Raw genomic sequence first — 18,366 nt, forward strand, 5'->3', positions numbered from 1 at the left:
TAAAGTTAAAAAGTTTCAGAAACTTCAACTACAAGCGAAAAAGTAGGGGCGTCAAATTCAGTCGGAAATTATGTAATTGTTCCCTTTTCTTAGTTAAAAAATTACACAACTTGCTAGTCGTCGAATTTCATAATTAATTTTATGACTGAATGCTGAGTGTCCTGAAATGTTTGGACTCGCAAATACTGCTTGAATGAGAAGTATGAGTGAGGGAAAAGGAATGCAGCAGGATAAGAGTTTGAAGGATTGAACAAGTGGGAGAATGGTGTAAGTAGAAAAACAATTTTCATTAATTTTGGCTGTGGAAAAGTTGTGAAAATGTTTCGTTCCACTCGGCGCGAAATGGGTCCAGCAGCCACAGTGTCTCAGTATTCTCATGCTGCTATGGGATTGTGAAGTGCTCCAGGCGACCATCCAAAGAGCAAAAAGAAAAAGCAAACAGAAAATAAACTTTTGTTTGCTGCTTTATTCTTCGATTTTGTGCGAAACTCATTTTTCCGTTTACACTTTTTTTAACTTCAGGCAAACAGCAGACAAATTCACGGTTGTGTTCTATTTTTTCTTTTTATTGTACTCATGGTTTTTAATTTCTTTTTAATTTATTTTCCAACAGATCTGCTCTTTTGGGGCTTTCAGTCATAATGCGGATGCATTGCGCTTGCAAAAATGTTGCATGCAGGCAGAGGGGTATACAAACATATGTATGCATACATATACACACATATACATATACATATACTCGTATAACTCGTGCGTATCGTACATCCTTCGTTGGGCGTTTGGCCGTGCTTTTTGCCCAATTTGTGGTGAGCGCTTTGATGTTGTCCTACGAGTGGAAAAACCTACACTGTTATGTTGACTCCTCCGAGCGGCCGAGGGTTTTTAAGAGGTGTAAGTTCCAAGCAGAAATACACTCAGAGGTTTGCCACTGCATGTTGAAGGGCAAATAACATTAGAAAAATCTTTGCATTTGATGCTTCCTACTCACAGTGAGTTTCGAACCAGAGGGAACGGAATGATAGTCACACAAATCACCCGGCCATGGTATTAAAGTGTATTAAAAAACTATGGCCGCAGGGTGCAAGAAGGTGTGCGAATGGCAAACAATACATAATACGGAAAAAGTCTTGGGGGATTTAACCATCCGTTAGGCACAGCTGATCTAATTGACGCAAACGACACTTTTTTTAGTGTAATGATGTGTCAATCCTTATGTCTTGTTTGACATTTACATATTTTCCGAAGATTTTTCGAATAGATTTTGAGTTTAATAGTGTTTCATTTAGAGTATAAAATACTAATTTCATTTTTAAACAATAATACTATTAATTTGTTGATCCACGCGTCAATTTTTGTTGCAAACCACTCTGCGCTTAAGGGGTAACACCACTGTACACGCGTAAAATAAACACGATTTTTAAAGAATTTTTTTGTACAGAAGGAAAGGGAAAGGAATCACTCTGATTTGGGAAGTTATTACTTATATACTAAAATACAAAAGTTTGATCGAAAAATTTTACAAAATGGCGGCATTGGAGACATTTTTGTAATGTGGTTTCTCTTGAAGGAGCTCCGCGGCACGCAGCACAGAGGGTGCAAATTTTAATCTGGAACAAAGAAACATTTTTTTTCTTAATCTAGATAAAAATAGCTAGAGAAACACGTAGGGGATTTAAAAAATATTTATTTTTGTGGAATTAGCAAGCATTTGAAGGAAAAAACTCTATTTTGGACTAAAAAAACGGCATTTAAATAATTATAACAGTCGTTTAAATTAATCTATCGAAAAACCCCTACGCTCTTCTCTTAAGAAGGTTATTATACAGACTTAGTGAAAAACCTGATTAAAAATATCAAAAATTGTTTGAGTTATACTGCGTGCCAATTTCAGAAAACGTGTTTTGAGAAAAACGCATTTGAAATATGGAAATTTGAAGAAGTCGTTAGGTAGCAGTCACTAACGCTTGGTTAAAAGCTTAAAATATTTATGAAATAAACTTCGGTAACGTATAAAACTTTTTGTTCTGTTTTTTCAAAGGTTCAAAGAATTTTTTAAGCTTATAAAAAAAAAAATTTTTTTTGAAATTTCTACAGTGGTGTCACCCCTTAACGAAAGGTTAAGACAAAGATGGAAGTTATAAAAAAACGTAAAAACAAACTGGTGAAAAAGCAAATATGTAGTCCTTGAACAATCACCGAATGAATGCAGCTAAAACTTTTGCACTATATCATTGAGTGCTACTAATCTGATTTTCCCGCTTATCCACTGCAAAAACTGTGGTATGCAGACTTTTATATCAACTCTTTCCAGCTGTTCCCCTATTTTTCGAATAATACCTTCCAATTGTTAAAAATTTACCTCAGTAAACAGCTCGAATTCTGCAAAACCAGAGGGGCAAAACAAAAACAAATACCGTCACGATGAGAAAGCAAATCTGCTGATTTATTTGGTCATATAAGAACCTATTTTAGTGGTTGATCATAACGCAAGTGAGGGAGCGGAAGGCAACGGAAGGTGAGTGGTTATAATGAACATGGCCCTAATGGTGTGAATCATAAAGATTTGTTCATTATAGATTATTCCGACATCCTACGCTAATTTGACAGTTGTATGTTGACAAATCTGAGACGCCTGAAGTGAGTCGTTGGGGATACAATGGGGCAAGGCGCATTTATTAAAGGTGGTGGCAATAGCCCAACAACAATGCTTTGTATGTTGATTGTCACGGCACAGTATTCGAAAAGTAGAAAACAAAAAACTAGTTCGCCTTGTTTTATTCTGTGCTGACAGCCACATGGACACAGCGAAAGAAAAAAAAACAAATCAGCTGATTTACCAACACCACCTTTAATAGATGCACCTTGGAATGGGATCTTCTTCGGTACATATTCCTTCAAATAGAGATGTGATTTCGGCAAATATTTTTTTTTACTTGAATTCTGGCTACAAATGGTAAACAAACAGAGATTTTGAAAACTACTAAAAATGTCAATAGCGAAAGCGAACGTGTTAGCTTAATTTTTCCGTTTTGCTCTGCTGTACTTTGTCCCTTTTCTTTCATTATAACCAGCGCTTTATAAGTTTTACTTTTATATCCAATTCACCGGTGACTAACTCAGAGGCTTTACTTATGGTATATATGTATATAAATATGTTGGCTATATGTGTGTATATGTTTGCAACATATGTAATGATAAATGTAAAGGAACATCAGATTCAGCAACATTTTCTTACTTTTTCTTTACCGGAAATGTCGTGCATATCATTGCGAGTGCATTTTGATTCCGTAATAAAATTTGCAAGGACTAAAGAAAGGAAGAAAGTATCTCGTATAATAAATAAGTGAGTGAGTAAGTGAGGGATGTTAAAATTCAGTGTGCATGCACTAAATTATTAAGTTCAAGAACGGAAACTTTGACAAAGGACAGCACAATGATTTTGTAAGAATTTTGCTTACGCTTGCGCTAAAGTTCGTATTTTTATAAATAAATCAAAGTATTTTAGTGTACTTTCTCACGGCAAGTGTTTCGCAGATCTGCAGAAAACTGCGTAGTGACAGATGATAAAGTTCAAGTTTCACTTCCTACTCGGTATAATTAACAAATATTTTGTAATACTCGTAACTCTCTTGCAACCTGGTTGTTATCCGTAATACTACTCTTCAGGTAAGACTAATTTACATCCATATACGGGCGCTGAGTGAGAAAATCTACTTAATTGTTTCCCTGTCAAGAAGTTTTTGAAATATTGTATCCTCGAAAAAAGCGTAGAAAATCATTCCAACACCAGTTTAATGGTAGTTGACAGATAAAGCTGAGCACCAAGTGAAGCGAATGAAATGAACGCAAAGAGAATTCTAATATGCTAATTCCCCCCAATAGGATGTCCATCTGTTTTTGCTCTGCTGGACTGCCAACTGATAATATAAACTGGGCATGCAGACTGAGTGACATACGAGTAGGTACAACTGTAAAACAGAGCGCATAACAGACAGCTGAAGCATTCAGACAGATGAAAATTCGTCTGTAGATAGTGTGTCCATCCTGCCATCAATCACAATGAAAACTCTCCGAATATTCGCCTCAGCCACAGGGGAAGTGTGAAAAGCAAACGCACACTCACATTTCTCATGAAATTGTACAGGGGATTAAACCACCATCAATGTGCCAATAATATGTTGATAAATTTACGCTAGGCAGCGGTATCAAAGGAAGAAGAGGAATTGGTTGCTGTTGTTGTTCGTAATAAATCCCAACATCGTATGTAAATGTTTGATGGTTAGTCCAATGTTGTGTCACATAGTTGATTTACTATCGTTGCTCCAATTGCAACATTCGCTTTTACAGTAATAAAAATAAATTGTTAATATGTGTGTGTGCAAACTGAGTAATGTTTACAGATGTGCGCATTTCAAAATGTTAGTCACTGCGGTAATGGCATTTGACACTTGAATGGTACGAGCACCAGGGAAGTCGATTGGGACAGGATAATGTTAGTGCTGCTGCTGATAATAATGAGAGATAAAGTTATTGCGCGGGTTGACCTAAAAAGCCGACGCGTACTAGACAAATCTTTATATAGGGCCGCGATCTATCGTTACGGATTTGAACTAGGTATTATTTGAAGAATGGTAACACTTAGCTGTCATCTGATTTGACAGAAAATTAGTTTTATTCTTCCGCTGAACGAAAATGGTTGTGTATACGCTCAAAGAACGCTGGGAAATATTGCGACATTACTTTAAAAATCATGGTATTGTTGCAGAATGTGTACGAAAATTACGTACGGCAATGGGAAGAAGAAAACCACCGAATGAAGCGTATGTGCGTTACTTTGCGAAAAAAGTAAGAGAAACTGGGTTGCTTATTGACAATATTGCTGCTGTGGCCGAGAGTGTTCGTGAATCACCAGGAACATCAGTTCACCGTCGTTCTCAACAATTGGACATTTCGGAGACATCATTGAGACGAATTTTGCGTAAAGACCTTGGTATGACGCCGTACAAAGTCAAAAGTGAATGAAGTTGTGTTCCATCATTAACCGGAAAGATTGTACTTCAAAATAAAAAAAACAGTTTGGAAAAATATTGAGTAGTTTCTTTTTTATAGCATTTTTAATTCCGTAAAGTTATATGACGGACCCTTTATAAATGCATATGCACTCATATATATGCAGGTACATGAATTTAACTCTTTTTTAAAAAATTTACATTAGAAGAACGAAAGATACGGCAGACTATTATCACTATCAGCAAAAATAAAGTATACTATTCTAAATAGAATCGAGATCAATGGGTATGGCCCCGTTAGGAGGCGCTAAGATCAATATACCTCACTTACCGTTCTATTTGGTTCATACTGTCATATGCGTATGTGGAGTGTTTTTAAGAGCTTGAGAACATAAAATGATAATACAAATCAGAAATATCGTAGGAATGATTTTTTTTATTATAATCTGGAAGGTAATTTCATGGCATTTATTTTTTGGATATGATATCCTGTATATGTCCACCGCGGCCACGAGTGCACGGTCCATTCGATCAGTCCAATTTTTGACTACTTTTTCAAAAAATTCTGGCCGTATGGCCTCAATGGTAGCATGAATATTGTAATAAATCGATTGTTAAGTGCGCTGTGTGGCAAGCCAGACCTTTTTGGTGGGCCTTTTAAGAACCAAATATCGTCGATGTTTAGTTGATAAATTTTTGGAAACAAAATTCTATCAGCATGGCTCGATAGTACTCGCCATCAACCGTAACGATGATACGGCCAATGTATTTTGAACTCGGCGAACATATTTATTACTATTTTTTTAAGTAGGTTTCCATAATTTGGATTGTAGAAGTGTCGTAAGAGCCCATGAATAAACAAGGAAAAGGAAAGGGAATTACTTTTCTGTGAAGTAGAAGAGTATACGAAAGCAATGGCAACAACCAAAGGCAATAATTGATATGCACACACACATACTTTCTTGCTACGGCGTCTACCGTATAAAAACGCAAACAATTTGCATTTTTGCTTTCACATTTTAATACACAGCACTTCGTCTTCATTAGTTTGATTAGTTTAAATCTCACAAATCACAATACTACCAAACAATTCACTGAATTTTGTTTGTTTTGTTCGTTTGTTTTGTATTGCGAAGGGAGCTGACGTCAAACTTATCAAAACCGTGAAAAATAAAGCAACTGTTTTTTAATTCGCCTTGTTTCTCTGGTGTTAAACGATTCATGATGAATTATCAAGCCTTACTGAACAGAAATGTCATCACAGTTTGCCATTCCCAACCTTCAAACCATAGTTATCGATATCGATAGTTCTCATGCAGCTAAAAAACAACGATTCATGGGACCTTTCGAAAGTGACGCCTAGATGTCAGTAGTGAATAATTCCTAAACGATACCTTTTTTATATCATCTTTGACATTTGGCAAGCAGACAGATGTACAATTTTGCACGCTAGAACAAAGCGCTAATATTACCAGCGCTAATATTTCTCAACATTCTCAACAAATAGGCAGTCATGAGTCGACTGTTTGTCGGATTTTACCTGTATAATTGCTCATGGTGTACATTTAAATGATCTTATTTTTCACATGGAATTGCTAAAAGCCGTATTCTGAATAAAAATAGTGAAAGCTAAAAGAACCTAAATGTTGGCATATTTTATTTTAAAACAACATCTTTTAAAAGACCCTTTGCATGTTACAAAACATTTTTAAAATACAGACACGGAAAAGCCGTATGTTCCTTCAAAGTCGATTCCTATCCAAGACATATACATATTAACTATCTGAAAATAAGTTTCGCGAAAGTTGAGTCAGATTTTTGGAAAAAAAATTTTAAACCACTTAAAAAACATTTCGCTTCGCCAAACCTACAGTTCAGTAAACTTAACATTTTTGTTCTTGAATGGGAAATACATAAATGATAACACAAATCCTAATTGACACATTGGCAAAAGAAAAACTGTTTACATAGATATGGATAGCATGTATAGTAAATAAAAAGTCAACTTTTGTAAATACGTATTTCTTTTTACTGATTTGATTCAATTTGGGTCTAAGAGGAGACCGAAAGCAAAAAAGAAAAAAGTTTAATAGAAAGCTAATAAAGCATGTAGAAACAGAAAGCAGTCACTGCATTGGAATGCAAGTGCACAGTCAAATATGTAAATAAGATACTTAAAATATTTTGCCGCAGAGTTTGTAAATACAAACTTACTCTCGACGGTAGTAGATACTGACTGCCAGCATGCTTTTGTGCGCGAATGTCTACAATTGGTTTGAAAAAATCATTATTTGTATTTTTTTCGATTTTTTTTTTAAGAATTCATGAATTGATTCTTTACTGTTTGGCTATCACCTTGAAAAGGACTAACCCAGAAGCATTTGGAAGTAACAATAAAATTTACAATCTCTATGTTACTTAAAGTACCTCCAACAAATAATCTTAAAATGTATACTTACTTTGCAAAACATAGAAAGTAATTACCCCAAAGTCCTAAGTAATCAATTTCATTTACGAATTTATCCAGTAAATGTCCATTCTGTGTGTCCTTAGTTGGATGTAATGCGAGTATAATCTAACATCTAATATAAAAATGTGTCTAACTATATGAGTACTACGGAAGGGGCAATTGGGATATGAATACAGAGTTTTGCATTCATTGAATATATAAAATTTGTTTGCACTCTATTAAACTTGCACAAAAATAAGTACACTTTTACTTAACGTGTCCACTCGGCAGGCAATGACAAACCTCCGAATGCATATCTGCCAGGTTCTCATACACAACCAGTTGCCGTTCAGAGGCGCTACTAGACTGTGGGTCCGCCCATTTATAGAACGAAATCAATCTACAATGCCAAAGTCAAAAGTATTTACACAAAGTTGAATTTGTCACCCTATTTATTAGAGATGTTTTATTTCTTGTTAGACAACTGTATTGAAAAATGTTTCTGTTGTTGAAATCTGCGAAGTATGCGAAGATAAATGGTGCAAATTCAAAGAAAACAACGGTATATTTCACAATAAAAGAAGCGCTTGAATTTATGCCTCCTGGCGTCCAGAGTAATTGGTTAAGACTCCGTTTCATTGACTTTGGCATCGATTACTGCCTACAGCCTGGAAGGAATGGAGTCAATCAATTTGTGTAGAAATGGAATTGTCAGCTTATCCCAAATTTTCTTAATTTCTTCGATTGTGCCATGTCTTTTCCTATTATTATTGATTGGTCGTTGTTTTTTGATAAAAACCCAAACATTTCCAATAATGTTTAGATCTGGACTTTGAGGCAGAACAGTTTGATTTACTCCACTCAAAAATTTTGTAGGTAGCCAACCCTTGTGACATGGTGCGTTATCGTGTTGTAAAATCCTATCGTTGGTTGAGAAAAGGTTGTTGGCTGATGTGAATGCATGATTATTAAGAATGCCAATGTATCCGGCTGGGATTAGAGTACCGTCAACGGGCACGAGCTCTCCATACTCGTAGAAGGATACGCACCGCCAATGCATAACTGAACTGTCTTCGAACTGTTAAGAGGCTGCATTGCTCTACCACGTAAGTTTTGTGGCAAATACATGAATGTTCTTCCAAATACACCCTGAATCTGAAATGAAAACACCTTATGCCAGAATGAAATTAACTTTTTTATGTACTCCTTAGCAAAGGCGAGGCACTTGGATTTTTTCGCTCAACTTATGTTGTTCACCGTACGTACACAAAAATTTTGATTTTTGTAATTTTTAATCTGCGCCGTACTGTTGCTCCACTTACTGCTTTTCCAATCAATTCTGGGAGGACAACAGGACTTATCGAGGGATTCTCCTTGATAGCCCTCATCAGTATTCTGGTCTCTCTATAGTTAGTAATTGGCTTGCGCGCAGTCCTTGCTTTATTTGCTAAATTTCCATAGGTTTCCTTCTTTGTAAACGGTTTTCGTGAAGTTTGGTAAGATTTTGCCAAATCTGAAGCCGAAATACCGTTCTTGAATTTGTTAATGATTTCCGCTCGTATTTCTTGCTTAGCTTTATTGTTTTAACCACTTTAATAATTTAATTTTTTGAACAAATAGTTTTTCTCACTATTAAGTCCGACAGCAACCAGCAACCGCAAAATTAAACATCACTAGCACTTTTTAATGCTGTGTAGATATTTTTGACATCAGGAAGCATAAATTCAAGCGCTTGCTTTAATCTGAAATATACCGTTGGTTTCTTTGAACGTTGAAACCAATGAATTTTACTCACCTTCACATGGGACACGCGGTCGCCGTAGCCGAATGGGTTGGTGCGGAATTCACAGAGAGGTCGTTGTATCGAATCTCAGTGAAAGCATTATTAATAAAAACATTTTTCTAATAGCGGTCGCCCCTCGGCAGGCAGGCAATGGCAAACCTCCGAGTGTATTTCTGCCATGATAAAAGCTCCTCATAAAAATATCTGTCGTTCGGCATTTATGGAACAACATCAAGACGCACACCACAAATAGCAGGAGGAGCTCGGAGAAGTGTACGCGCCAATAAATATTATCTTTATTATTAATATTATATTTTCTTCAAATTATTTTCTAAATTTAATAATTTTCTCTCAACTAATTTTGATTTCGGCACCCGCCGTATACGAGCGGGTTGGTGCGTCACTACCATTCTAATAAACTTTTTCTTTGTTGTTGTGGTGTTGCATATGGGTTGTATACATATGTATATATAATATTATTTTTGGCCAATGATTGTATATTTTTTTGTCGAGCTATGATGAAAAGTGACATCCTTAATTAAAAAAACTGCGAACCTCAAACCCCAAAAACAGCTTAAAGCTCAAACAAGACTACAGAACGTTTATTCACCAGTAGGTGCAAGTTAAAGCTGAAATCTACTCTGGAGCACGTGGTTTAATACATAGAAGTGTCCTCAAACGATTCACTTATAGAAATATATTCACTGCATAGAAAAGTTTTGAAAAAAAAGTAATAGTTTCAATATACTTTTAATTTACAAGTTCAATTCACCGCTTTTCTTCACATCTAATTGCTTTTTTTTTTTTTTTGTGGTTTTCTTTCTTATTTTATAGCAAGGTTATTTCTTGAATTGAAATACAAATAATATATATTGTGGTGCACATACCTAAGTTCCAACTAAAATTTCGAACTGGCTTATACCCGCTAGGGGAACCTTCTCAAAAAGGTTGGGTTGCGCCCAGCAGCGCTAACTTGTCTATTCGGCACCTAATTGAATACTGCGCCAATAAGCAAACGAGAAACACAGAAGGCCGGCGTTAGAACGAAAGCTACAATGATGCTCATAAATTACACTTGTGTGGGTTAGTATTAAAAGAATGCAGCCACCTATCGATATGAAGTATTTAAATATTATAAAGGGGATATTTATACTTAATTTGAAATTAATTACATTTTGTGTTTATTATCCAAATAAAACTTATTCAATTTACTTTTAAAATATGGTTTTAAAAAAAAATCTTCTGGGTGGAATGACATCAAAGTTGGATAAATATTATATAAACAGGAATTATGGTTAGATTCTAAAGTGTGTGGCAAAGCGTTGCAGGCATAGAGGACAGGTGGTTAAATGTCATAAACCATATGTTTGCACATAAGTTTTCTTCGTCCTATTTATTTGTATATTATATTTATTAATATATGTTTATATAAATATATCATATTTATTAAAATAAGTGCATCGATTCAAAAGCAGATAAGAACAGGTATAATTTGATAGTCAGTGTAAGTACGAGCACACGGTGATACCAAGAAAGATTTGTATTTGCTTTCGCATTGACTTAAACATCAGCAGACCTTCCGCAACGAGGAAATGTTTGCCATTTCGCGCAAGTATTGACAATTTAATCGATATGTATGGGATTTTAAGTGGTTAATCGAAACAAATTGCTTAACATAAGCAGAGCTTGCAAATAAGAGTCTACAATAACTGACAGTAATGCGCATATGATATAAAAACTTTTAAGTAAACAAAATAAACAAAAAAGTATCTAATGAAAACATGTTGGGACGGCTACATATATACATATGTACATAAAATTTTCCCGTGGTGCGTCGGTGGGACATAGGGGCTCATACGGTCGTTCTTCTTATATAAATTATACAACCTTTGCTGAATAAATCAAGCAAACACTTTATTAACTACTTTCAAAACAAAAGGTCATATAGTTTTACTTCTAAATGTAGTCGAATTCTGAAGTCCGCCAATGTGCATAGTTGATTTTATATTTTTGATTTTTCAGTTGAGATAATTCGGAACCCTTTCACCGTGATAGTTCTTTAGTAATCGAAATATTGACTGCCAGTCAGTGCAAAACTTCCGCGGAAGAAAATGATTTGCTTCACGCTTGAAGAACCTTGGGGAATATTGAGCTACTACGAAGCCCGTCGATCCAGCCGCACATGAATGAAATCGTATTCTATAAATAATTTATGTAAACATTTACTAATTTTAATGAGGTTAAATTATTTTTGTTCATCCTATTCTCCTTTTGAAAATAAACTTTTACTTGAGCTACGACCAAAGTGCGTGGGTTCTCGGCGAACCGTTCTAAAACTATTACATCAATAGTGCAGGGAAAAAAATCCATTACGTTTTCAACAGATGGCTTGAACAATACTCGTATGTTTGTGTTTCCGCTATATATGTAAGGGCTATGGGATTAAGTTAGTTGGGATTAGAAAGATGAGATTTCGTAATAGAAAAACGCCAGGAACAGTTTTGTGATTGCTTGACTCTATACTGTTTGAGTGCACGTATAGTTTGGGTACAATCAAAGAGAAATTACGCCTTATTCTACATTTATTCTTCGATAAAAGCAACAACTTATATCAGAGTGCCTATTCTCCTGATAATGTAACAGATCGGCTGATTATTCTGATTATGGAAAATATTGATAAAATAACCGTTAAGTTAGCACCATTTCGATTGTCTAAGAGTTAGCGTAAAAAAGCCGCCTGGGCCGGATTTCCATTTAAAAATAACTGTTGAATAGCACTTCTGGCGGATGGTAGCTGGTAATGGAAATCGGATCACTTATGGCAACGGTGCAAATAATGATAAAGCAAGAAGTAATGTGTTTTCGGGGAATCATCTACAATCAGCGCACGACGCACATGCGTAAGTATACTCGTGCTTATGAACGCAGTCTGTCACATTCTCCATAAAGGGCAAAATTAAATCCATGAAGTGGCCCAAATGTTGCTAATGGCATTACCATTTTTAGTTGAAATTTAAATTGCTAAAACTTAATTGTACATAGAAAGGGGAGCATTTTTAATTAAAAAAACATATTATTATAACTATTTTGAGTTAAATTGAGCATGTGGAGGGATTTACTCTCCACCCTGAGATCATATATATGTATGCCTTCTAATATTATTTTTAGTATTGTATTTCTTTGTGAGAACGTTTTTCAATCTGAGGCATGTAAATTTGTACTTTCTTTGAAAATAATGCAATAGACAAACTCAATAATTTTGAAGTAAAAACATAAAATAAGGCATTTCCCCCAAATAAATCACCTGATGTCTTGACCTTTGTAAATTATACTGATTCCATAAGTACATTTAAGAATATGTTGAAAACAACCGAAAGAATGAGTGCAAGCGTTGAAGGTGAGCATGTGAGAAAGCTCAGAAGTCAAAATCTCACGTGGATCAAAATATTATGTCATTTTAAAAATTAAAGCACAAACCTAAGTACAAGCTATGGGTATAGTTACTTGTACACGAGCTCCACTATCAAATGTCACCCCAAGAGGGACCACTTCTTAGTTAGTTAATAAAAGCAGGAGAATAAATATAATATTTATGAACTTAGCCACTCACGCTTACTAAGTACAAAAGGAAAAATAAAATTACACTTTCTTTGCTTAATTTAACCGCTTGCCATAAGTTTGCCTAGCCTAAAGCAACTAAACGTTGACAACATCTGGGGCTTTTTATTTATTTAGGACTAAAATGTACACATGTACACACGAGTATGTACATATGTAAATACTGTATTGCCCATGTGCATTCATTTTAACACTAAGGAGATCAGAAGATAGGATATTCACACTTGCGTGACGGCAAGTGTAACGACATATTGGCATACACATCTGCCGCTTTACTTATAGATTGTGATTATGATTACATACACAAGCACATAAATTAGAATATATTCGCTTTCCGTTTCAAATTGAAGGTAGTACGAAAAAGAGGAATTCGATAAATTTACCTCGCGTGCTATGTATGCCAGTACCTTGGATTAAATTTGGAAAAATAACCTAACTTTGTAAGTTTAAGTGAAATCACTTAACGGGAAAACTAGAAAATAGGTTCACATATGTATTTATTTTTTTGAAAACATATCAGGTAGACTAACTCGAAATTATGTCAAAAGTCACACACTTTACTTGAATTTATACCAAATTAGATGCTCGGCCGAGCTCCTCCTCCAATTTATGGTGGGAATCTCACTGTTCGTCCACAAACTTGAGAGGGCTACAGTTTTATGCCACCTTTGAATGGCAGATGGTTACGAGGAGCTTTTTGCATGGCAGAAATTCACTCGGAGGTTTGCCATTGCCTGACGAGAGCCTATCGCTATGAGAGGAAACCCTCTCCCATCATTTATTGTTTTATGACGATGTATCGAACTGGGGCCCTACCAAATGAGAGTCACGCAGCAACCCATTCGGCTACGGCGGCCGCCCTGTAAGTACGTTGCGTATTTCATGTGAGGATAGAACAAGAAAAATTCAACACTTTCACAAATTATATATTTAATATGGTTAATTATATGTGTGCATACGCGTACTTATACATACATATATCGAATATAATAGAATACACCGATTTACTTAACAACATCAGCCGGAATGATTAATGTTGCCGCGGATAGAAAGAAACAAATCTGACGATAGCTATAATTTCGGTAGGAACTGCTGTGAGTTGTAGTTCTTTTTTAATACCAGTTCAAATAAAATAATAATATGGGTTTCCGTCCAAATTTGTTCTATACTCACACAACTATTTTACTCTAGTTGAATTTAGACTGGCACTAGTTTATATGGCTCGCATTTATGTCAATGGTAGTTAAACGACATCTTACAAATTTTCAAATATACTTTCCAATATTTTTCAACTGTTTTGCAGCAAAATCGAGTTTTTTCGTTATAAGTAGAACGAGTAATATTAAATTTATTGTTCACGTTAGTTTTTTCTATGTACGAAGATAAAAATTGTAGCCAATATTTAGGTGGAATTTTGACTTTAACTGTCCACAATATTTTTCAAAAACAAAAAAATTTAATTGGTGGACTGGCGCTTTGGATTCATTGACTAAACTAATCAGGCTAAATTAACATCAGATGTGAAGCGTCTAGAAATCTGTTAAAGGAGTGCGGTAAGGAGTGTGGTGCATTGGGGGCTCTCATAAAAACAAAGCTGTTTAGATGTCAGTTTCGTAGGATTGGCATAACTCGGGTGGGTAAGCCCGACTTAAAGTTACCTCACTTGTCTTACTTGACTATGTTTGTGGGATGGGTATATCCACTAAGACCGAAACATATCCGCATATTTTATGTATATGCTCGGCCATGGCTAGACATATTGCTGTTCTTCAAAAAAATTTAGGATGAATCTATTTCTGTGGGCCTTCATCACGAAGATGAATGGATGAAGGTGTAATATTGTGATACAAAAGATCAATTGTAAAGTAACAGAGAGTAGTTCTCATATAAACAAATATCTTATCTAAACTGAGGTAACGTCTAATCCTTTTTAAATACAGTGAATTTTTACAACTTTAAATCGTTTTTAAGACTGTTTGGTTCCATTGTCGTAATTCGCATTGTTCTTATTATACATATTATTGTAATAGGACTATCAATAAGTTCGTGCGGTGTTACAACAGATGGCGTAACTTGATTATTATTCCATCGATCCACATTTCCAAACATTCATTGGAGAGCTACTGTCGTAAGGCACAAACGTCAGTATAAGTTTTTTATTTGAAGCGTAAACAACAATATTTTTACCACACTTGAAAATGTCGAATTTCGTGCCAAATAATGTGTTTTTGCGGGGAATTCTTCTTCATTATTTTAATATGAAGAAAAAAGCAGCCGAAAGTCATCGTATCTTGGTGGAAGTTTATGGTGAGCATGCTCTATCTGAGCGAACGTGCCAGAAGTGGTTTGCACGCTTTAAAAGTGGTGATTTTGGCTTGGAAGACGAAGAACGCGAGGGTGCGCCGCCAAAGTTCATGGATACCGAATTGGAGGAATTGCTCGATCAAGATCCGGCTCAAACGCAAGAAGAGGTTGCAAAAACTTTGGGAGTTGATCAATCAACAATTTCCAAACTTTTAAAAGCCATGGGAATGATCCGAAAGGTAGGCCATTGGGTGCCGTATGAATTGAAGCCAAGAGACGTTGAACGCCGTTTTATGGCATGCGAACAACTGCTTCAGCGGCACAAAAGAAAGGGTTTTTTGCATCGAATTGTGACTGGCGATGAAAAGTGGGTCCATTACGACAATCCAAAACGTCGGGCAACGTATGGATACCCTGGCCATGCTTCAACATCGACGTCGGCGCAGAATATTCATGGCCTGAAGGTTATGCTGTGTATCTGGTGGGACCAGCTGGGTGTTGTGTATTATGAGCTACTGAAACCGAATGAAACGATTACGGGGGATGTCTACCGACGACAATTGATGCGTTTGAGCCGAGCTCTGCGAGAAAAACGGCCGCAATACGCCGATAGACACGACAAAGTTATTTTGCAACATGACAATGCTCGGCCACATGTTGCACAAGTGGTCAAAACATACTTAGAAACGCTCAAATGGGATGTCCTACCCCACCCGCCGTATAGTCCAGACCTTGCGCCATCCGATTACTATCTCTTCCGATCGATGCAACATGGCCTGGCTGACCAGCACTTCCGTAATTACGATGAAGTCAAAAAATGGATCGATTCGTGGATTGCGGCAAAACCGACCGAATTTTTCACAAAGGGAATCCGTGAATTGCCAGAAAGATAGGAAAAAGTAGTAGTAAGCGATGAACAATATTTTGAATATTAAATTTGTAACCATTTTACGTCAATAAAGTTTCAAATTTCGAAAAAAAACCGCACGAACTTATTGATAGTCCTATTAATATTATTATACTATAGGGTGAGGCATGTAAAATTTGCTTTTTGAATCGGCTATAACAAAAACTAATCAATATTTTTTCAAACTTTTTTTTTATTTCGTATCTTCTTTTCGAGTTGTTGTCAATTCTGAGTTGCTCTTTGATGTTGCTGCGCTTGGGTGCTTTCATGGCGCAAATGGGCTACTACGAGTACAAATGTATCCGAACAGTAAATTTTTAGTTTCGTCTAATTTTTTCGGGTTTGTCTGAGCTAGGATTTATTTTTTATTTGCTATTTGGTTTTGTTTTTTATTGACCTTTCCGTATCAGTCAGTCCCCCAGTACTTTGCGTATTTTTGCCCGTTTTTCTTTGCCTATTTCTTCAGCCAGCTATTTTTGGTGGATTTCTCCGATACCTATTAAATTTTTAATGTCCGTTCCTCCGAACGTATAATTTGATGGTTCACTAAAGAGTCCTACCAAATGTCCTAAAAAAGCCCATGTCATAATTCGCCGTCGTCAAGTTACAGTCGGATTTTAGTTTTAAATGTTGTATAGCCAGCCTTTCAAGCACTTTGTGTAGGTTCTAGTGATTTTTTTTTTTCACTCTTTCATTACACCTAATTTTGCAGGTATTTCTTAAGGGAGTACTTATTATGTTTTATTTTTGTTTTTCTACGTAGTGCTTTTGCTTTGTTATTCGTCAAGGCGCCGCAGACATTTCGTCTGCGGAAAATATGAACAGAAAAAAGCACACGGAAGCGCATATATTTATAAACATATTTATCACACGGTTGACGGCGACACTCAGACACATATACCATAACTCGATTTTGTTTTTAGAAACATAAATTTAGGAGTTGTAACTATGTAACTATTAAGACGTATATTTCTTGTTGAGCTTGACACATTTTTGCACTTTTTCATAAACATTTGCACAGAGCCAATTTGCTAATTTCACATAATTATATTCTGAGCTTTTATCGAAGCACAAAACAGGTTGTTAATACTATTTTTATAAACTTTAATCATTTTAAAATATATAGGGAGCTAAATACTCACTCTGCAATACTTTTAGATAACGGCCATCGCTCCATCGATGCCTGATATTTCATGTTCTCGATTTGCTTCTTTAATGCGTCCCGATCCATGTTTTGTAGAGCACTGGGATCCATGGCGGCTAAAATCTATCCACATACCACCCCTGGAAATTGTACGGACACGAAAGATGAGAGTGTGAAGTGAGCTCAGAAAATACATATTGTACATAGAGTAAAGTAAAATGAATATCTGAAGTTTTGTAAGCTCTTTCATGCAGGATAGAGAGTAAAATGTGAATTCCAAGGCGCGCGCAATCAATTGCTCGTCCTATTATTGTGATGCTCTCGCCACACTTGCTATTTCACTCATATTTTGCCAGTTTCTTTTGCCTAAGGCTCACCGCACAACGTGTAAGGCCACTCGGATTCGGTCCAAACCATTTGACTATTTGCTGGCTTTTATTACCTTTCTAACATTACTTCCAATATGAAATAAATGTTAAAATTTTATAAATTTGTATACATGTACTCGTATTTATTTCAAGAAGCCCATAGTTTGGAATGTAGTGCACATATATATGTACATAAATATATACTTGAAAACGGTAAACAATTCAAATAATAAAAAAATGTTTAAAAACGAATAAACTTTTCTACAAATTGATCAACTTTTCAATCAGCCTTCGTTCTCACCTTATATGGAAAAGCATAATTCTATAAATAATGCATTGTCTGTAATGGTATAAATATTCTGCAGAGCTGTACTTTCTCAGTACAACGCCCACTTTTGCCGCTAGAAGGTTTTAAAATATAGGTTTAACCCGGACGCTCGCATTGTCCCAAATTTATTGGAATGTTGGAAATTTCTCATACTGCATATGGTTTCTCTCCAATATTTTCTCTCCACCAATCTCTCATGCTATCATGCATTTTATAATACACTAAAGTATACGAGTATGCTCGAGTTTTGTATTTTCGTTATTATTTGGGCGCAACCCTAAGCTCTCTTCTGGGCAACGCGCGATATGACCTGGACCAAAACCGGCAAACAGTTCAGACATTTCAACACTGCCCATTCAAACAATGCAGTCATGCTAGCGCTTAGCACTCATACATGCCCGCCCGAAATACGAGTACAGGCGCGCAAAACAAACGAGCTCCACAATCCGACTATCC

The 18,366-nt window shown here is 35.9% G+C and overlaps 1 protein-coding gene across 1 annotated transcript in view; it reads right to left on the bottom strand.

Annotated features, from left to right (window-relative positions):
• Positions 1–18,366, bottom strand: part of LOC128863816 (guanine nucleotide-binding protein subunit gamma-e) — a 121,142-nt gene that overhangs the window by 61,463 nt on the left and 41,313 nt on the right. The window contains exon 2 of the mRNA XM_054103181.1: positions 17,213–17,354. Within this exon, the coding sequence (XP_053959156.1) occupies positions 17,213–17,325 (113 nt within the window). The 5' untranslated portion in view covers positions 17,326–17,354. The remainder of the gene's footprint in view (positions 1–17,212; positions 17,355–18,366) is intronic.

This window comes from Anastrepha ludens, chromosome 5 (assembly GCF_028408465.1).
Source record: "Anastrepha ludens isolate Willacy chromosome 5, idAnaLude1.1, whole genome shotgun sequence".
Classification (NCBI taxonomy): domain Eukaryota; kingdom Metazoa; phylum Arthropoda; class Insecta; order Diptera; family Tephritidae; genus Anastrepha; species Anastrepha ludens.